This window comes from Athalia rosae, chromosome 2, assembly GCF_917208135.1.
Source record: "Athalia rosae chromosome 2, iyAthRosa1.1, whole genome shotgun sequence".
Taxonomy (NCBI): Eukaryota; Metazoa; Arthropoda; class Insecta; order Hymenoptera; family Athaliidae; genus Athalia; species Athalia rosae.
Genome location: NC_064027.1, coordinates 13,594,082 through 13,614,393, shown reverse-complemented (window position 1 = coordinate 13,614,393; position 20,312 = coordinate 13,594,082). Strand labels below are relative to the sequence as shown.

General features: G+C 35.9%; 4 protein-coding genes across 9 annotated transcripts; 3 read left to right on the top strand and 1 right to left on the bottom strand.

Moving 5' to 3' along the window:
- The first annotated feature begins 56 nt into the window (after nt 1-56).
- Nucleotides 57-5,273, top strand: LOC105684798 (myotubularin-related protein 2). 3 transcript variants are annotated; one of them, XM_012398436.3, is made up of 10 exons: nt 57-229; nt 1,120-1,322; nt 1,482-1,598; nt 2,079-2,531; nt 2,611-3,058; nt 3,127-3,302; nt 3,389-3,496; nt 3,593-3,777; nt 3,881-4,085; nt 4,191-5,273. In XM_012398436.3, the coding sequence occupies exons 2-10, from the start codon at nt 1,197-1,199 to the stop codon at nt 4,371-4,373; spliced, it is 2,001 nt and encodes a 666-aa protein (XP_012253859.2). In that variant the 5' UTR covers nt 57-229; nt 1,120-1,196; the 3' UTR covers nt 4,374-5,273. The 3 variants fall into 3 exon arrangements, with proteins under 3 accessions (XP_012253859.2, XP_012253858.2, XP_048506734.1); XM_012398435.3 differs by having other exon boundaries at nt 57-410; XM_048650777.1 differs by lacking the exon at nt 1,482-1,598 and having other exon boundaries at nt 61-229.
- Nucleotides 5,274-5,821: 548 nt separating this feature from the next.
- Nucleotides 5,822-11,235, bottom strand: LOC105684797 (nose resistant to fluoxetine protein 6-like). Its single transcript, XM_012398434.3, has 13 exons — nt 10,615-11,235; nt 9,241-9,485; nt 8,931-9,124; nt 8,705-8,826; nt 8,393-8,623; nt 8,054-8,270; nt 7,676-7,841; nt 7,437-7,516; nt 7,125-7,220; nt 6,670-6,799; nt 6,412-6,586; nt 6,205-6,347; nt 5,822-6,142 (listed from the first exon to the last, which is right to left on the bottom strand). The coding sequence occupies exons 1-13, from the start codon at nt 10,829-10,831 to the stop codon at nt 6,005-6,007; spliced, it is 2,154 nt and encodes a 717-aa protein (XP_012253857.2). The 5' UTR covers nt 10,832-11,235; the 3' UTR covers nt 5,822-6,004.
- Nucleotides 11,236-14,528: 3,293 nt separating this feature from the next.
- On the top strand, nt 14,529-20,202 carry LOC105684823 (protein SDA1 homolog). 4 transcript variants are annotated; one of them, XM_012398473.3, is made up of 11 exons: nt 14,529-14,672; nt 14,806-14,919; nt 15,010-15,114; nt 17,156-17,254; nt 17,333-17,848; nt 17,980-18,214; nt 18,353-18,488; nt 18,598-18,913; nt 18,995-19,588; nt 19,702-19,925; nt 20,058-20,202. In XM_012398473.3, exons 2-10 carry the CDS (start codon nt 14,833-14,835, stop codon nt 19,900-19,902), a joined length of 2,289 nt encoding a protein of 762 aa, XP_012253896.2. In that variant the 5' UTR covers nt 14,529-14,672; nt 14,806-14,832; the 3' UTR covers nt 19,903-19,925; nt 20,058-20,202. The 4 variants fall into 4 exon arrangements, with proteins under 4 accessions (XP_012253896.2, XP_012253895.2, XP_012253897.2 ...); XM_012398472.2 differs by lacking the exon at nt 20,058-20,202 and having other exon boundaries at nt 19,702-19,963; XM_012398474.3 differs by lacking the exon at nt 20,058-20,202 and having other exon boundaries at nt 14,543-14,672; nt 14,791-14,919; nt 19,702-19,963.
- Nucleotides 15,490-17,025, top strand: LOC110116931 (origin recognition complex subunit 5). The gene has a single exon (XM_048650779.1). The coding sequence runs from the start codon at nt 15,545-15,547 to the stop codon at nt 16,844-16,846; it is 1,302 nt and encodes a 433-aa protein (XP_048506736.1). The 5' UTR covers nt 15,490-15,544; the 3' UTR covers nt 16,847-17,025.
- Nucleotides 20,203-20,312: the final 110 nt, after the last annotated feature.

The window sequence follows — 20,312 nt, the reverse complement described above, 5'->3', positions numbered from 1 at the left end:
AACCCCATTCATTCGAAAGTTGCGCTAGGTTTGCGCCTTTGCTTGTATCGCTACCTAGTGTTAATATGGGTAATATCAACGGTAATATGGCGGTTCCTGTCAAACACGAGACGAACTGTCAGGCCGGTGGGGTTTCGTTGTTGTAAGCTCTTGTGAGCCAACTAAAATTAAATTTGAGAAAGAAGAACGCGACGAACTGTCGGAACGATTTATTGTGGCAATCATTACGGTGATCAAATTTTTTTTGAGGTCTAGTAGTTATACGTATATCGAGGCATTTGTTATATCTAGCCTTGTGAACTATGCTCACTTGTACTTTTCGTTTCAATCCATGAATTATTTCCTATTACTCGTGGGTGTGGTTTTTTTTTCTGCTAGTGAGTCGTGAGTGCCTATTGATCATACCTCATGTAAGCATTACGCTTGATTTTACAGTGAATGCTCGTCTCACCATTGGATAGGAAATTGAATAAAAATTGTACCCTATATTAGTGCATCAGAGAGAGTATCACATACCTTATTTCAAACTATTTAACCTCAAACACCAACGCCAAAAAATGAATGACTCCTATGTTTATCTCGGTCGTGAATACTTAAATTTACTAATAATCACAAAATAGAGTATACTTTTCATGGTATAGAGTTAACGTCATCCACCATAAATTGATGAATGAAATCATCTCAATAAATTTGTTCCAGCAAAATCATCAATATGTGAATATTGATAATTCTATAATTGCTGATACAATTACACCTGGTACACATAATTTTCACTTAAAAGTAACTTAGAATTTTTTGGTATTGGTAGATGATCCCATGATAGATTATATGGATATATTCAAGGATTCAAAGTTAAACCTCCCTGTCAAATGTTCCCAACAAGAAGAAAGTTCTTTGCGATGTTCAGGTGTAGGAGATAAGAAAACAACCAATCCTGTGCAAATCAAGCTCAAAAATTCAAGTCTTGACCTCATAACTCTTCTATCAGCTGACACTTCTGAAAGTTGTCCTGAACATCCCACAATGTCCCCAGGCAAAAATCATTTTCCTCCTATACATCCTTATGAGACAATCCATTTCTTTGAACACCCTTCCAAAATGAATTGGCATTCTTGGCAGATTTGGGGAATGCTCTTGATGTGCCTGTCGCTGATTGGATTGGACTGGAGATTGTGGATGTTATTTTTGCTGCCAGCATGGATAAAAGAGGTAGCACTGAACTCCTAGGCGCTGAAAAAAATTATTCCAAAAATGCCAGCTCAGATTCCCTGAATTCAGATAGTAAAAGCAGTTCCCTCAACTCGAAGATTGGACAGGAGTCGGTAAGGCTTTCAAGATACTGTTCATTGTATATTTATCTCAATGGTACACAATATTTAATAGGCAGAGTTCAATTTCGTGTGTGGTATAGATCAGATTCTATCCTACACAACTTGAGTAGACCTAAATATATACAGTACCTATGCCTTCTCGAACTGTAGGAATGTTGGGATAAGGCATCGCATTCGAAGAGCTTTTCTACGAGCTCAACATCAACAGATAATAATATAGTATCTGCTTTAGAAGCAAAAAAAGAAACTCAGGACAAAGAGAGTGAGGTATTGCTGAATTTATTGGAATCAGTGTCATTGAATGCTGTTTAATATAATTGAGTGTAGTGCACCCATTTGTTCCAATTTTATACATTATGGTTTGTCATTTTTTCTTTTTTCAAGAACACAAGTATAAAACTGTTCCTTTGTAGGTTTATCTCAATGTGGACAACATTAAGATGTTCCCATGGGAAGCATGAGTATAGTTTTACAGTTTTCGTTGACTTTGTGTCATATTGATTAGTTGATGATATTATGGATGTATAATTAGAAAACAAGCATCAATTATGGTTTCCTTGTTTATTTCGTTCCAATCATATCCAATTAATTAATATTTTTTTAGTAAGTAAACATTACATTTCATCGGATCCAATTGATTTATAACAAATTTCATGTCTTAGCAGTAGGAACGTTTGTAAAAATGTTTGCTTGATATAATGTAGGGTTTGAATATAAAGATGTTTTTATATTTCTGAAATATTACAGAATCTGTCAGGTGGTGACACAGGACCACCATTATTCAGTGGAGAACATGTACATGGCCAAGCACGTGAAGTCACATATCTTTGCCCATATTCTGGTCCAGCCCGGGGTATACTAAGTGTAACAAACTACAAATTGTATTTCAAGAGCATAGACCGAGAAACACCATATGTGGTCGAAGTTCCTTTGGGAGTTGTTAGTAGAATTGAAAAAGTTGGTGGTGCAAGTAGCCGAGGCGAAAATTCCTATGGAATAGAAGTATTTTGCAAAGATATGAGAAACCTGAAGTTTGCACATAAGCAAGAAAATCATTCGAGACGTAATGTTTTTGAAAAACTGCAACAATACTCATTTCCACTGTCACATAAACTACCTCTTTTCGCTTTTGAGTATTCTGAAACATTCTCGGAGAATGGATGGAACGTATATGAACCAATTGCAGAACTAAAAAGAATGGTAAACCCATGTCACCGATTCTAAGAGATATGTCACAAAACACTATCCACCCTTCTTTGTGACACATTTATTCTTTCAGGGAGTAAACAACGACATGTGGAAAATTTCAAAAATAAATGACACTTACACATTGTGTGACAGTTATCCAGCTGTATGGGCAGTACCGGCGGCTGCGACGGATGAAGATTTGCAGGCTGCTGCAGCGTTCCGAAGTCGGGGTAGATTGCCCGTACTTTCTTGGATTCATCCTGAAAGTCAAGCGACAATAACACGTTGTGCCCAGCCGCTAGTCGGCGTTGGTGGAAAACGGAGCCGTGAGGATGAGAGATACGTGCAACTTATAATGGACGCCAATGCACAAAGTCATAAGCTTTTCATCATGGATGCTCGACCGAGCGCCAATGCAATTGCGAACAAGGCAAAAGGAGGAGGATATGAAAGTGAAGATGCATACCAAAACGCTGAACTCGTGTTCCTTGATATTCACAACATTCATGTGATGAGGGAAAGTCTTAGGAAATTAAAAGGTCCGCATCCATAAATAGACGTGATCGTGTAATGTTATCGATGGATGAAAAATAATATTATTTTACAGAACTGTGCTTTCCAACGATTGATGAAACTAGATGGCTATCTGGTATAGAATCCACGTACTGGTTAAAGCACATCAAATGTATATTAGCTGGTGCAGTGCGAATCGTTGACAAAGTAGAGAATCACAAGACTTCTGTATTGGTCCATTGTTCTGACGGTTGGGACAGAACAGCACAGGTGATTGGTGTGATATAGTCCGCAGTATACCAGGATTCATTTTGTCTAACTGTTATTATTCTAATTAATTGTATCCTTTGTTACAGCTGACAGCATTGGCGATGCTTATGTTAGATCCCTACTACAGAACGATCAAAGGTTTTCAAGTTCTAATAGAAAAAGAATGGCTGAGTTTTGGACACAAGTTTCAACAGGTAAGCCTATTACCGAAATTTCCTGATTTGTATCCAGTCAAAACTCAACGATAAATGTATTGAAATTCGGTCTATTCCTGAAATCTCTTTTTTTAGCGAATCGGTCACGGCGACGAACATCACAGCGATGCAGATAGATCTCCAGTATTTCTACAATTCATAGACTGCGTTTGGCAGATAAGTCAACAATTTCCTAACGCGTTCCAGTTCAATGAGCACTTCCTGATCACCATTTTAGACCACCTCTACTCTTGTAGATTCGGTACCTTTTTGTTCAATAGGTAAATATATTTTATTCATTCATATATACATGTATATTTCACGCCTTATTAACTTTCGCTTTTAATCCAACTGTTTTTTAATCCGCTAATCCATTGAATACAGTGATCGGGAGAGAGTTCAAGAACAATTGAAGCAAAGAACAGTATCCCTCTGGTCGTATACCAACAGTCAATTATCCTTCTACCAAAATCCACTTTACTGGGCTGGTCCACTGCACCAGTTGGTGCTAATGCCAATCGCCAGTATGAGACAAATCAAATTATGGAAACGTCTCTACTGTCGGTGGAACCCCAGCATGAGACAGCAGGTATGTCTGAGTTACCAAATGCTAATATTGATAAATCCCTTCGAAAATTTTAAATTTAGTTCGATCATAGTTCATTTCCTAATGTGACCAACATGTAACTTGCAGGATCCAGTATACCAACGCACACGGGAGCTTCTAGTCGTAAAAGAGCAGCTTGAAAAGCAAACAGAAGAATGTCGACGTGAGCAAGCGACACGGGCCAATAGATCGTTAACGTCGCCTGCACCTCCTAGAATACATTCTCCTGTTCATTCGCAGCCTACAGAATATTCCTTCTCTCACTCATAATATTGTAAATGATTATTAAACTCTTCTCCTGAATCAATCAAACTTGCACACGACATAGACTATCTTCTTTGACTGATACTCATAGCGACAGATCTACAAATTCAACTATGAACTATAACTTTTGTACAAAGTGCGCGCTAATAAATGATATGAACAGTATCGATTTGATCGTTCTTTCTTTTAGAAATATCTCTCTATATTATAAAAACGTCTTATCACAATTGGAATTCCTAAAATAATAACAACAGTCACGAAAATAACCAAAGTATAACGAAAGTAGCGAGCGTTTTATACGACTGCTTTTCTTACAGATACGTTCTTCGAGGATACGTTGCATCTACGTCATCCACTTCGTAGTAGTCTTCGCACACTTTTCGGGCGATTTTGACGAAATTTTCCGTGAAAAAACAACAAAGACTATAGTCTTTCCATATTTTTTGGACGATATTAACAAAAGTTTGGGTGTAGAAACACCAAAGACTATAGTCTCTGCACATTATTCTGGCGATCTAGACGGATTTTCATATTCACGTCTGCCCAATATTCTTTTTACAAGAGACAAACGAGCGGCTACGGAGCAGTTTGACTCCTTATCTGGAATACAAGATATCCTCGCTACATCGACAAAGCCAATAACCATACGTTCGAAGTAGTTATAATTGCTATAAAAAGGTTATTAATTACGTTTGATCGTACTGTATTCGTTTTTTTTCTCAGAACTATTAAATTAATAATCTAATGTAACTCAAATAGAAGTATTGTCTACACTGTTGTAGATCATATTTTAATCATAAAGGAATGAATGTATTTGTGATAATGAATCCATAATAAGTATCACGATGTTAGTACATGTATTTTTGACCAATAATTTATCAATAATCATTAAATACTATAAATATACGATTGTTGAATCACTATCAATCACACCCCTGCACACCTTATCCACTAATATTCCTCAAGCAAAATAGATATAACACATCGTACAGGATATTATGCATCATTGCATGCATGCTCATCATCATACTGTGTAATAACCGGAAGTGATATTGCAGAGCCTTAGAATACCGGCACTGGAAATGCAAAGACAAATTTTGGCCGAAAATTGATTTTGATATCAGGAGAACAGGATAGGCGAAGAGGTGTTTCAAGACATCATATGCCTCATCATGTGCATGCATTTAATCCTGAGTATTCAATCCTACTCATATAACGTATGACAGGGAAACCAACTGGTTGCTAGCAGGCCTGATCATATGCAATCATGTGTATTCAATCAGACTCCGTTGCCGTATGATCAAGGCATTATCTGGTCGCTTGCAATTCTGATCATATGCGTGCATGTATATTCGATATTCAATCATTCAATCATGCTTTGAAACAAACCGGAAGTGATAATGTTGAGCCCTAGTCTACTAGATCCTACAGAAAACCTCGATCAGTACAAGTGGTTCTGAACACAGTAATGTTTATTTATATTCCATATTGTTCTTAATTCAATTCGTCATGAGAGTAAAAAATCATAGACGCTTATACAAATACTAATACTTGAACATGAGTTACACATAATGTACATAAAAAACGAGGGCAACAATCTTCTCATCTTTTTCGTTTTTTTCATCTTTTTCGTCTTCTCATCTTTCAATCTTCTCTCTTCTTTCCCTGGATGCGATCAGCATTCTCATCAATAGTACATTAGGCGTTTCAAACAGCAACGACAAGACAAAAGCACAGAAATACGTTATGGCGAAATTTCCAAGAAACAGCGAAGCCTTAAAAATACAAGTTATTCAACATTTATCTATTCGACCATACTCGTAGATTATTTACTTACGTTTGGTAGAAAATCTACATGCACCGACGTCTCGGAATGAAGGTACACGGAATTGATGATAAAAGGGTTCAGAAGATAGGCACAATAAGTTAGCCGGCTTAGTGGTACAAATCCTCGATAGGAAAGAATCTTATTTACAATTCCTGAAATTTAAATTTAGAAGTCACTCCGCCAAAAATCATTCAATATTCATTACAATATAAATACCTCCATGTTGTGTGCTGCACGCAATTAAAAGCCACGAAAGTCCGACTGCCCACACCGTTCTACTCAAGGCGACATAAAACGCTGACGAAATGACTGAGATGTGTCTCTCCCACAAACCAAAGAGAACAATCAAATTGCACGAACTGCCAAGGCACCAGCCCAGGATGATGGTTCTCTGTTAATTTTCAACTTTTTTTATCCATATCCGAACTAACTACTTTCCAAGATTTGAGTACACGATATCTTATTAACACTCACCCTTTTCAAATCCAATTTGTGGTTCAATCTCAACAATATATACGCTGTTGCGACTCCGATAATATAAGGTCCGATTCTTGTCCACGGCGGGTCGTAAAGGATGTGTAACATGTTATACTGTGCATCCATTCTGAGATAACAAAACGGATTGTCTAGGAATTTTTGAATTAACTATGCGTTGCCGAGAAATAGAACTTCGGGTTGACCTTACAATTAGTTAGCTTGTACAGTATGAATGTGAATGTAATATTATAAATTCATGCAAATTATGGTATAACTAAAAAATTACCAAATCTGAAGTGAGTTGGTCTAAGATCCCATGTTAATAATTATATATTTGATAAACTAACGGAAATAGTTTTTTTACGACAACAAAGGAGACAAGATAAATTCTGTCGGTTAAACGTGGACAATAGAATTTATTTAACACATGGTGAATGCAATTATATACTCACGTCGGTACATATTCGTAAATGTACGATACGTATCCGGTTAACACTGTGGAGGCAATTAGAAGGAACGTCAATATTCCAGCTGCGGTATAGAAAAATCTAAAATTTAAATTATTTAAATAATCATTTTCAAACGAAAGTAGTTATTTTAAATCTTCTAGTGATTGTAGTTAATAGACTCTAGGATTACCATAAATTGAAGATATTTGAGATACAACGAAAGGCTTTTGACAATCCGCCGTAAAGAAATCAAAATCAATTCATGATACATGATGACTATCCAATATTATTTAATAAAGATGATAAACTACTTACACCGATGACAAAATTAACACAAATGTTGCGATGACGAAAAATTGCATATCGTTCGATAAGTACCAGCTCCACGTCATGCACTACAAAATAACAGTTCAAAAAATGATTATTGATTCAATAGTGCTTGATGTGTGAACCTTGAACAAATGATAATATGTAACGAATAAAATGAACAAATAAAAAGAACAAATAAAATAAAATGTACGTAAAGATTCTTTTGCAAAAGGTTGAACAAGTACCATTGTTTCTCTTCCGAAGAGATTGTTGATATAAAGGAAATTCCGCCACCAATATTTTGCACATATATCCTGCGGTCTTTCCGTCATGTAAAATTGAGAGGTTTTTCCATACCACCCGGCATTTATTTGCAGTAAGCCAACAACCATCATATACGCAGGAGTCAACCTGAAACGATTATTAGAACATGCTAATTAGATTTGTCTTTCCCACGCCAAATAAAAAAGAACAAAAACTCAGAGGAGTCGAATAAAAACAAGTGAATGAATTGATTTGAACGACAACAAAAAATTCTTTTTCTCAGTTGCCACTTGTGCTGGCGACGAAATCCTTTTTTTTCCTTCCCATTCAGCGCAAAATGACGTACGAATAATACTTGCCTAATGAACCTTCTCAGAATAGTCAGAGCAAACTCGTTTAGTTTGGCTTTGTAATTAACCATCTTGTTATCTTCTTTCTTGTCTTTTTTTCCGTGCAAATACAAGTAGGAGACTAAAAATCCACTTAAGAAAAAAAAAGTGTCAACCGACAAAGTCGAGTTACTTATTACTTGGACTGCAAAACCTTCAGCCATTCTCCAGGACCAAGGTTTATTATCTGCAATTTGTAGATTCGTACGTATATAGATACGAACTCAATATAGGTATACAAGAATATGTACGTCAGAAATGATACCCTATGCAAATAATTAATAACTAAATCTTGTAAAAATTACTCACCCGCGTAATCTGCCATGTAAAAGACTGTGTGTATCATTATGATCCACATCATTCCCAAAAATCTGATGCCATGAATAGCAGGTATCGCCTCAGAGCCCAACTTCGTGTCTAGAATAATTTTTATGTTTGTGTAACATGAAAAACATAGCATCATTTTGGCAAATTGACTTTGTCGAAATTCTGGAAGAACTTGAATCGCTGACTCTGTGGTATCAGCAGTCTTCTTTTCATCTGAAATACACGCATATTATTACGGACGTCAAGTAAATGTTTTACCTCTAAATTGACGCACATGGAAATGATGCAACTTACAGTTGCTATATTCATTATTGTTTTCTGTTGATATTTTTCTCGCCCGTATCTGTTTCTGGTGGACAGTAACGTCGTAAATTGTTCCTACAGTCACAGCAACGATCGTCAGGACTAGAAGAGTGCTATAGAAACAGTAAATTAATATTGAAGGTCAAGTAATTTTTACCCCGTGAGCTGAGAAAACCACTCGTGAATAATTAAAAATCAAAAGAAGTAGAAAACCCACCCGACTAAAATCAAGTTGCCATCCAAAAGCCACTTATGGTCGTCCTTCAGATCTCTGACTTCCAATAACTTAAAGTCAGCAGAGTACAGATTTCCTGCAAGAAGCGTTCTGTTTTCGAACAATCTTTCCAAAATCATGCTCAACTCTTCCGATGAACAGGATGCAGGAAGGCATAATCCCAGCGTTATTAAATCCTAAAATAAATGTATCAGGAACTCTAGCGCATTCATCATTTATTATTCGTAGCAGCATCTATGGTAGCAGTGTATGAAGATGAGGGTGGAATATAATTCAAGAATGATTTACCCACCTCATTCGGCAATCGGACGTGATACTGAAGAGTACTATTGTGACGAAAATGTGTGACAAAATAATGTAGTCCGAACGGTGGAAATTCTTCTTCAGGATTTCGATATTTACTGTTATTTTTTATTTCAGCATCGATCAGGATCAAAGGACTTATATTCGAGGTATCATCGCATTGACTTCTGCTCCCCAACCAATAATTATTTCCATAAATGAAGCCCGGTTTCGCCTCGCCACTCGAATCAAGCACTGTAGGCATTCATAATTCATTGGTCAAATTTGTTCGTTTTAATTTAACAATTTCTTTCTCTTATTTAATTTTGCCGCTTTGAATAATATTTTAATCTGCAGAATTGGATGAAAATTTGAAGTATTATTCATAAATTCAATATCCTTCGTCATCGCTTGTCGTCATCTTAGCAGTGAATTTTTCTATACCACTTTTTTTGAATATTCTATTTGTAAAACTAACCAACTGCTTCATCCCTTTATTAGAATTCATCGAAAAGTTCAACTTTGGTTTCCATTTCAAGAGTGGCCATTTCTCGGGCCGCCCCGTACACGTTTACAATACTGCAGACGTTGAATGGAATCTTGAAATGATGTGCGATTGATAATAACTTGAAACTGTTAATCCAGTCATTACGTATACGAGTGTCAATTATTACGCTACAGTATAGGTGGAATGACATCGACTATGCAATTACTTCTATTAATTCCCTACGTGATATACCCATACTATTGAGAATAGATAGGGTACTATACTATGCATGCTGTTTCGGCATGCACATAAAAACCAAAATACGACAAACTCACACCTATGGTAGCACTTTTGCTTATAGTAAAGATACGTATGTATTTACAACGCGGAACAAGTTCCTTGCGTAACTACCACGGGAGTCGTGAAAGCCGATCTGTTTTAACTAATGATATCGAAGCCGAATGTTTATTATAGGAACTCACCGATGTTCAAGTATATCGATATACATAGGCAATTCAAGCGGTAGTTGCCTGACGCGATGATGACATTTCCGATTCATTATATTACATCCAGTTCCTTATACTTTATGTAATCCTGCAGACACCCCTCTCCCATTGAGCCTCAACGAAGTGTTTGTCATTTCACTTTCATTCAATACGATCAACAAACGCGAATGATCACATCTTCCGATATACACGATGACTTATACGATTCCAAATAAATCATATGCGGTTTAATTTTTTCACATGATATTTTGAATTGCTTAAACTCGTCAACGATGATCTATCAGCGCTAATAGTTCGATTAGGTGACATCCTTGTGACAGCAATAAGTATGCAGCTCAATGATTAATCAAAGCGAATTTATATTGATTGAATAATAATAATTATTACTAACTTTTGAGCGCCCATAGCTTGCGGTGATCGACACCTCTTCTGAAAGTTTCCAATTCTGTGTGGCACAAGCTGGAATTTAATAAACTGCCCCTCAATGCGAGTGCATAAGCCGGAAGTGTTCTCTCAATTGTTTCCGATGTAGATTCTCCTCCTTGGACGTATGTCACAGATATAAACGCGAGTAAAAATGCGTTGCAGCAAATTCTTAACGGCCCCATAGCTTATAATCGTGACTTATGCGTTTATGTTTATTGTCTGTGTTCAAAAACAAACAAACCAGCCAAAGAATTAACAATATTTTTTGCAAAGATTCGGAGTTTGATTCTTAGAAGTTTACATCGTCGGCACCCGGCTGAGAAAATTAAATCTTCTAATTTTCAGCAGCCAAATCTCGTGTATGTTATCCAAAATTCCGAATGACGTGCGGTTATTTGCTAGCACCAAAAATTGTATCACAGAACGACTATAGGTACCGAACGTTGTTTTCTAACTGCAGTCGATACAATAACTACTTTTCGAAAAGTCTCGGTAGAAATAGTAGAGAACAAGACGGGTAAAAAAAAAGATAAATGACGCCTAAGATGCCGGGCGACTAAGAAAGGACTGTGCCGTACGGAATAGAATTATCCTTTGCAGAATCCAAGAGAAAACAGCAACGAGAATCTGGTGGGGCCAACACCGGTCCTCACTTGGGGCGCATACGTTTATATTTGCGTAATCCCAATGGGAAGTGGCTGAGAACTTATAACTCAAAACTTTTATAGATCCTCGTTTGCGGTTTAACGTTTCTGTGATTCAGTCCCTACCATGTCCCTCCGTGGAACAGAACAACTCTGTTTTTCAAATTTTCATGGCGAGAGAATAGGCAAACTATACGGTGCCACATACCAAAATCTCGAAATTTAAATTAACGAAAAAGTGTCAAGGTTTATCCGCGTGAGACTGCAAATATATTTATCAATTGGAAACAGACATTCGGGAGGAAGGCTTGCAATTCTAGAATAAATAGACATAATAGATTTGAAAGATTATACCGTATTTATTCAACACTTATATTAATGTCTGCATTAAAATAATGATCATATGTATAGCTCTCTTTCGTTTAAATTCACATCAATTCATTTCAGCGGGTATTTTTTTCAAAATTTATTTATTTTGTCACTCTACTTCAAAGAACTTATGAATCCTCTATTTTCCTACCACAAAAGAAATCACGATCTTTTGTATCATAATTCGCATGCATTCCCGCAGGGTTTGAAGTTCATTTTTTATGATGCAAATTAATGGAATTCATTTGAGCCAAAAGTCTACGGAGTTACAGTATATCACTTTTACATTTTATTCCCTCATTTTGTACCCACCAAAATTCTATGGAAGTTATTGGCTGTAGTATAGAAATTTTGCTAATTCTCCATCAAATTTAGCACTGTTTGCCGTAAAATATACAAAAGTATTTACTCATCCAAGAATGTGCACACACAAAGTTCATGTGTCAAAACCGTATATGTACAGATTCAACAAACTAATGTGTATTGTATGATAGAAGTGTGCAAAGTTTTAAACGAAATATGGTAAAAGTGTGCAGCGCAGAGAATCGACCGAGCTTGAGCGAGTGTGGCAATAAATAAATACCCAATTTCTCTAGCTGAAATGAATAACGACTAAACTCTGCCTTTTACAGTTTACTCGGCAAGATAGTATATGACTATCTTGTATGTATAAAAACGTCTTTACGGCGTCGCATTCCAGTTGTTACACAATAAATTTTCTCTGTAATTATATTATTTCATTTTCAAGCCCAGCGTAACTTTCTTACGCTCTTCATTGTAGGAAAAGCTGAAACTCGGGTACTGTTATTGCATAGAAAATAACCGGTTAGAGACTACTATGGACATCTGTTCAAAAAGGCATGTTTCTAATATAGTAAATGAATAGATGTGGTATTCTACGTCAACTAGACCAGGTTTTAATCCGTCCTCATTTTTCACTAGATTTCGTTTAAATTTTTCTAGACCTTGTAGCAAATTCAATAAGCTCAAACAAATTTTGTTTCATTTGTTATCCGAAATGAAATGGTAAAGTTTTCATAAATCTGAAACAATATTCTAATAATTGTATGGCAAATGAGTTTCTACCTTCGGAGTTCAGAAAAAGAGTGGAAAAAACCAATTCACTCTTCACAAAATGTTACCATATTGTCTGAAAGAAAATAGCCCATGCATGTGTGCCTAGAGCCGCACTAATACCACTTACAACAAAGTGCAGCTTTTTTTTAATGATATCAAAGTTCAACAAGAAAATCCGTTGCGTGGGTATACGTCACGTAGATTCCTCCAAAATGTATTTCTTTTCTTTTTTATTCTGTTTTCCTTAATTCTAATGCAAAGCTGGTAGCAATATATTTTGAACAGCTGTTTATGAAAAACCTCCATTCGGTTAATACGCATAGAAAATACGTCTGCACGCAATCCAGCTTTAACAAATATCACGTGCTAGTGCCTACTGATTTAACCTACCGGTAAATATACCGTGAAAGTATTTATTTATTTATTTTTATTTTCTTTTTCGTATATTACATAGCATGCGTCGACATAAGAGTTGGGGGACAGTGACCGGACATTATATCATCTCGATCTATCTTCCAGCTTGGACAGGTGAAAGTATCGTCCATTTCTTAAAAATTAGAAGTAATATATGAAACAAATGAAAGGTAATTCCCGAATCGTTTTATGAATAAATGTGGGTATGTTCGATATCCGTTATGTCTGAGGTAGTGGTTCATAAAAAAACATGAGAAAAATTGTCAGTAGACAAACCCACAGTTTGGTAAAATAATGTTAAGATCCGCTCAGCTGTGAATGTGACGCTAATTTTTATAACAATAAAATCATTGTCAGGGTTTCAACTACTTTCCTGATGATTGAATGATAATCCAATATTTAAAAAATACGATGCGAAGATTATAAACTTCGTCCGTCAGTGATGAAAACTGATTGACGGTAATTTGTTGTCGTGATTATTGATCATTTGGGCTATGCAAAAGTTGGAAATACCTATTGTCTGTTCCTTAAATTTTACGGATGCCGAGGTCATGTCTAACCACAGTATTTAAAAATATGGTGGCAAGGACACATCAAAACCACCAAGCTTAGTCGTTGCATTGAATTAAGACTATCAAGGTGTTCCAAGAATTCATTGGGAATCAAGTATCCTCGAATTCAGAGTCTACTTTTCATGGAGCGTTGTAGGACACAATATTGCATTATTTAGATATAAATGGCCTTACAGCGATATTTTCTTTCTGTTATCTTTGGGTCCGGTACTTTTTTCGATTATAGGTATGGGCCAGATAACGAATTCAACTCTTTTTACTCTGATATTGATTTGAACTTTCTAAAGTCAGCCATCGACTTATAGATTGTACTGTAATAAAAGTAATTGAAGGTGAACATAGAAATTATCTAATCAAAAGCTTTTAAATCCATATTAAATCTTGTAGGCCCAGGAAGAATAAGACCGGGGGGCTTTCGAAAAATCCCAATAGTCAGAACTGACATTTCCTAGCATTACTTTCACTATAATCACAAGTATACCGAAACGACGCAGGATCTACCTTCGACGAACGTAATCAACAATCTAAATATACTGCTCCGAAAAGATGATGGACCACTAGCAATTGAGATCACGCTTAAAATCATTGGAAGATAGTGAAATGACTTTGTCAATCATTATTTATTATTTTCTTGATAATTTATGAAGTAGCAATAAATTAGAATGCGGCAGCTTTTGCATAAATTTCTCCTGAGTTCCACGACCAAAGCGTTGACTGATGATTGGTACCAAAGACCTAAAGAAATGTTCAGTCAACGCTGAAGATACATGAACCGCTCTTTTTCGCGCCATAAAATTTGTAATCGCTTTCGATAGTCGATCTACAAGTCGTCAACGTCGAGCAATCTGGTTTCGATTTCCCGCCTGTCTCTTTTGCAGTTGTATCCGTACGTGCACGTGTCGATGAAGTGTATTTCGTTATGGGAATTCTGTGTAAAGGATAATTCTGTAAGCAATATATGATAACATATTGAAAATACTCTAGTAATGCTAGCATGTTTTACATGTGTCATTACGTTGAGCTATGCTGAGTGTTATCAAAAACGTGAATGTATTTATAACCTAGAACCCGATCTTGCAGAACTTCTAACATCTCCTGTTAAGTAAAATGGTACGACACAACAATCAACTACCAGACAATCTTCCGCAGCTGCAAAATTTAATCAAACGTGATCCAGAGTCTTATAAAGATGAGGTGAGAGAAAATCACTTTTTGGGCCATTTGCTATGGCCTTAGTGAATCACAAACATCATCAAATAATTTTCTGATTATTATTGTTTACAGTTTATGCAACAACACCGACACTATAGATCAACCTTGGAGGTCTTCCGACTAACCCCCGACACGTTCAATAAAAATCTCGATGAATTGGTAATATTCCTTGCACAGGTGAGTTATTCAAATTAATATGTCATGTATTTTATATATTAATTCAGTAAGAAATCTTCTTATCGATATGGTTGCGCAGAACACAACGCCAATATTTTTGCTTGATGATACTAGATATTGTAAAAATCGTGAATGTTTCCTTCCTTTTAGTTCTACCTATGTAACTTGACACAACTTTCTTTATCCCAATCGAAGGACAAATGTGTTTTTCAAATTGATACACTATTATATCATTACAATATGAAAATATTATTAGATATTTCCTTATTTTATTTCAGGTCTGAGCAGCGTTATGTCAAGTTGTATTGGGATCGGCAGTGTTGTGTTCTGAGTTTCCCAACCATAAAATCCTTGATCAAATATTTGAATGTAGGGAACTAGCTGTTCACTTTTTACTGTCTAAGTGTATTTTATAGTATTAACTAACAAAATGAACGACTGTCTTGAATTTCTAAAAAAAAATATAGTGTGTAGAGAATACGTTATCAGACGCTTGTATTCCCTGATCGGTTACCCAGCTGAAGAGATGCCACAAAGTATATTTATATATGGGCATACAGCAACTGGTAAATCTCTAGTTATCGAATCTCTGCTCAATTATCTTGAATATAATGTATCTGTTGTGAATTGCATAGAATGCTACACGAGCAAACACATTTTTGAATACATTTTGAATGATGTATCTGGGTACGAAATGAATTCATCGGAAAGTTTCAATGTATACCAAAAATGCGATAATATTATGAATTTCATTATGTACCTCAAGACAATTGCGGGGAATGATAACAGACCTATTGTAATTGTTTTCGATAAATGTGATAGACTCCGTGATACAGAGATAAATTTGCTGCCAGCATTTGTCAGGCTTAAAGAATTGACTGGCTTGAATATTTGCACCATTTTTGTTAGTGATATTGTTTGGGAAAAGTATTACCTGAAATCTGGCTTGCTGGATCCCATTAAAATTCATTTCCCTCAATACGTTCGAGAAGAGATGTTAAAAGTATTATTTTTATACCAACCTCGTAACTATGAAAGCAAGTTCTACATGAATTATTTAAATTTGTTTCTATCAGTATTCTATAGGTGTTGTAGGGACTGTAACGAGTTGAAATACATGGCAAAAATAAATTTTGATAAGTATGTTGAACCCATTGAAAGTGGAAAAATTGACAAAGATGATGTACAATCGCTATGGCGAAATATTTCAAGCATCTTGAAAGCCAATTTAGAAATCATTTATCTCAGAGTTTCCACAGATGACTTCGAACAACGTACAAAATTGTGCCAAGAAATTGAATCTACGACCAAATTAGCATTAAGCTTTGAACTGCCCTTTTATGCAAAGTACATGCTAATTGCAGCTTACTTAGCTTCGTACAATCCCGCTAAAGAAGACAAACGTTTGTTTGTCAAACAAAGCAGCAAAAAGAAAAAAAGATCTGTTGTTAGCCAAAAGCCTATCAAATTAAGGACGCAGCTAGGCCCAAAAGCGTTCACTTTGGATAGAATGCTGGCTATTTTTTACGCGATTCTCGATGAAAAAATAGGACTGACTGTCAATCTATTAGCACAAATACCTACCATGTGTCAACTGAGATTATTAAATGTGGTCGGTGATAATAATTTAGATGGTCCCAAATATAAGTGTTGTGTAAGCTATGATTTCATTGTTATCATCTCTAAAACCGTTGGATTTAGTGTTAAGAATTACCTTCATGATTTTATTTAATACTTAAATCTTGATTATAGAACAAAGTGCTTTGCTCAGTGTCACGAAGTCATCATTTTCAAATTGAAAATTTGACCTTCCAATTCTACTTGTTTTAATTTATCTATTACCTAAGCATTGGTGCCTTTTGTATTCTTTTTTAATAAATAAATATAGCATAAATCGAATAATATTTATACACATAAATACGCAGTGGATTGCAAATAATTAACTATCACTCAGTTTAAAATTATTGTGTGTCAGAGTCATGTGATCTGAAATTCACAATCTACTCCACAACTGATTTTGAATTTTTCTCCAATATTATAGGTAGCGCATTGCTATTCAGATGTACTGTCGACTTTCCCTCAGGAGCTTGTGGATATTCTGCAGACTCAAAATACTGTACTGGATGCTGCAATGCGAATGGTAATGTGTACATACTGGCGTTTCCATACTAAAAAATTAAGTTGGCAATAAGTAATTTGTTACTTTAAAATATTTTAGACATTTTGCAGAGCTCTTATTCTGCTACGAAACAAGGGACTACTGGAGCCAACAGCACTTTTGAGCTTGTTTTTCCAATTATTGAGGAGCCAAGATAAAGCCTTGAGACAATTTCTTGAAACACATATCATCACTGATATAAAAAATGTCAACTCCAAGCACAAAAATGCAAAAATCAATACTACACTACAAAATTTCATGTTTACAATGCTGAAAGATAGCAATGCGCGAGCTGCTAAAATGTCTGCTGACATAATGATTGAATTATATAAAAAGAATATTTGGAATGATGCAAAAACCGTTAATGTTATTGCAACTGGATGCTTTTCTAAAATAACAAAAGTCATGGTAGCAAGCTTAAAATTTTTCTTGGGGTCGGATCCGGACGAAAAAAATAGTGACGACAGTGACAGTGACGATGAACCAAACGTTAAGGAAGTAATGATGGCTAATAAAGTTAATAAAAAGTCAAAGAAGCGAGAAAAGCAATTGAAGAAAGTCAAGCAACTGTTTGTGGTACGTTTATACTGAATAATCTGGAAAGATGTGAATATTCCATATAATCTACTCATTTTGCTTATTCTGACCAAAATTCTTACTCTTCAGGAGACACAAGTAATGAGTCTGAACAATTTATTTTGTTTCAGAAATCTAAAAAGAAAAAGTCCAAAGCACCACAGTTCAATTTTTCAGCATTACATTTGATTCATGACCCACAAGGATTTGCAGAAAAGTTATTTAAACAGATGGAGAAAAATAATGACAGATTCGAAGTCAAACTAATGACATTGGATGTTGTATCCAGACTTATAGGTTTACACAACTTGTTTCTCTTCAACTTCTATCCATATTTGCAAAGATTTTTGCAACCACATCAAAGAGGTAAGATTACAACGCTCAAGGATTCAGCATTTCCAAATCATTATTCGTAACAATCTTAGCGACGTTTCAGACTTGATCGATTTCATTATTTCTAAATACTTTGTTCATTCAATACTTTGTTACGAATCTTCATTACAGAAGTAACAAAACTCCTGCAGTTTGTCGCACAAGCATCTCATGATTTAGTACCTCCTGATGTGTTGGAACCAGTTGTGAAGACACTTGTTAACAATTTTGTTACGGAACGGAACTCGGCAGATGTTATGGCTATCGGGTAATTACGCCTTATGATCTACTAAACTTTTATCTACAATGGTGCAATGTAAATAATAATTCTTTCGAATAATTGTCGTTTACCTAAATATCACGATTATGTTCTGCAGATTAAACACTTGTCGCGAGATATGTTCTCGCTGCCCATTAGTCATGAATGAAGATTTGCTGAGGGATTTAACTCAATACAAAAACTATCGTGAACGAAGTGTCATGATGGCAGCTCGTTCTTTAATATCCCTATTCAGAAATACCATGCCAGATTTACTTCACAAAAAAGATAGAGGGAGGCCCACTGAGGCAAGTGCTGAATTACACACCACAAAGTATGGTGAAGTGAATGCTCAGGAATTTGTGCCAGGTGCAGAGGTTCTGCTTGACAAAAGTCATAGTGAAACCCTTGAGATAGACAGTGAAAATAGTGAGGTTGGTGGATAGTTATTTATTAGGATTGTCGAAATGTTTACAATCATCAAATACCTAACTTTTATTTTGTTATTTGTAAAGGATGAGGATGAATGGATCGATGTGAAACATAGTAGTGACGAAGGAGAAGGTACAGAATGGGCGACAGATGATGAAATAGTTGAAGAGGACATAGATGAAGAAGAAGGTGATGAAGATGGAGAGACCGACAGCGAGGATGAAGATGCAGAGAGTGATGATTCTGAAGAAGAAGATGCAGGCGATCAGGATGAAGCTGAGGAAAACACAAATGATGAACAACGTCCTGATGGTAATCCCAAGGTTGAACCCATCAAGGACGGAGATGTCAAGATCACACCTAAGAAATCAAAATTAGACAGAAAAAAAGAGAAATCAGAGAAGAAACGTCTGGCAAAAATTGCCAAGAAAACAGAATTAACCGCCGATAAAAAGGCGAAGGCGTCTCAAATCTCTGTGGAACGATTATTGGGAGATGAAGATTTCAAAAAAATTGACGCAGAACTTATTAAACGACAAGTTACACATTACAAACGAGGAGTAAAACGACCGCATGAAGAGGATCCCAACAAGGGAGAGCTAGTTAAATTAGCAGATATCGAAAATATTTACAAAAAACGAAAACATGACAAACAGTCCAGAACGGAAAGTATCAAGGTGTGTTTAATATACTGAGTTTGTTGCCAATGTTTCCTGTCGTGTATTCACAGAAACTACAAGTACGTTCAATTAATAGAACATAATCTAATATTTACAATTATTCATTGCAGAAAGGTCAAGAGGGAAGGGAGAAATTCGGGTACAAGGACGGAAGGCAGAATCCTCTTTGTAGCAAAACTAATCGAGAAAAAAAGAAGAAAAAAGCTTTCCAGATGGTCAAACACAAAGTACATAGAAAGATAAAAAGATCATTCAAAGATAAGCAGATCGCCTTAAGGAATCACCTGGTCAAGCAAAAGAAGATGAAATAACGTGTATATTATAAAATGCCGAGGTATTTTAGTAATAAATGTACCCCGTTATATGAGCATATCTCAATGCTTTTTGAGTATACGGAGATAAATTTAATAATTGCCATTATTGAGCAAGAGAACATCATTGTAATAATCCTCTATCACCCAATTAGGTGAAATTATCGTGTGGTTCAAGTAGAACTACCTTCGAACTCGAACCTTGGAGCAATCGGTAATGGTATACTGACTGAACATTCTTCAGTCAAGGGATGCTGGTTCGGCAACGTTCCTTGTGTTTCCGTTCACAGATAGAGCTACCGGTATGCGATGTGGAGATCTGCCATCTTTTCCCTACAAACATCAACATATCTATCGGTCAACGGACGCAGTACAAGTTGATAAGTTTTTCAGCACTCTGACTGAATCTA

What these genes read in the sequence shown, in the direction of transcription:
- LOC105684798 (XM_012398436.3), top strand. Translation starts at nt 1,197, where the DNA reads ATGGATAAAAGAGGTAGCACTGAACTCCTAGGCGCTGAAAAAAATTAT. An exon ending in TTGGACACAAGTTTCAACAG is followed by an intron (nt 3,497 to 3,592) that starts GTAAGCCTATTA and finishes CTCTTTTTTTAG; the next exon opens with CGAATCGGTCACGGCGACGA. An exon ending in ACCCCAGCATGAGACAGCAG is followed by an intron (nt 4,086 to 4,190) that starts GTATGTCTGAGT and finishes TGTAACTTGCAG; the next exon opens with GATCCAGTATACCAACGCAC.
- LOC105684797 (XM_012398434.3), bottom strand. Translation starts at nt 10,831, where the DNA reads ATGGGGCCGTTAAGAATTTGCTGCAACGCATTTTTACTCGCGTTTATA. An exon ending in TTACATGGCAGATTACGCGG is followed by an intron (nt 8,271 to 8,392) that starts GTGAGTAATTTT and finishes TACAAATTGCAG; the next exon opens with ATAATAAACCTTGGTCCTGG. An exon ending in GTGCAGCACACAACATGGAG is followed by an intron (nt 6,348 to 6,411) that starts GTATTTATATTG and finishes TTTAAATTTCAG; the next exon opens with GAATTGTAAATAAGATTCTT.
- LOC105684823 (XM_012398473.3), top strand. Translation starts at nt 14,833, where the DNA reads ATGGTACGACACAACAATCAACTACCAGACAATCTTCCGCAGCTGCAA. An exon ending in GCAGATGTTATGGCTATCGG is followed by an intron (nt 18,489 to 18,597) that starts GTAATTACGCCT and finishes TATGTTCTGCAG; the next exon opens with ATTAAACACTTGTCGCGAGA. An exon ending in CCAGAACGGAAAGTATCAAG is followed by an intron (nt 19,589 to 19,701) that starts GTGTGTTTAATA and finishes TATTCATTGCAG; the next exon opens with AAAGGTCAAGAGGGAAGGGA.
- LOC110116931 (XM_048650779.1), top strand. Translation starts at nt 15,545, where the DNA reads ATGAACGACTGTCTTGAATTTCTAAAAAAAAATATAGTGTGTAGAGAA.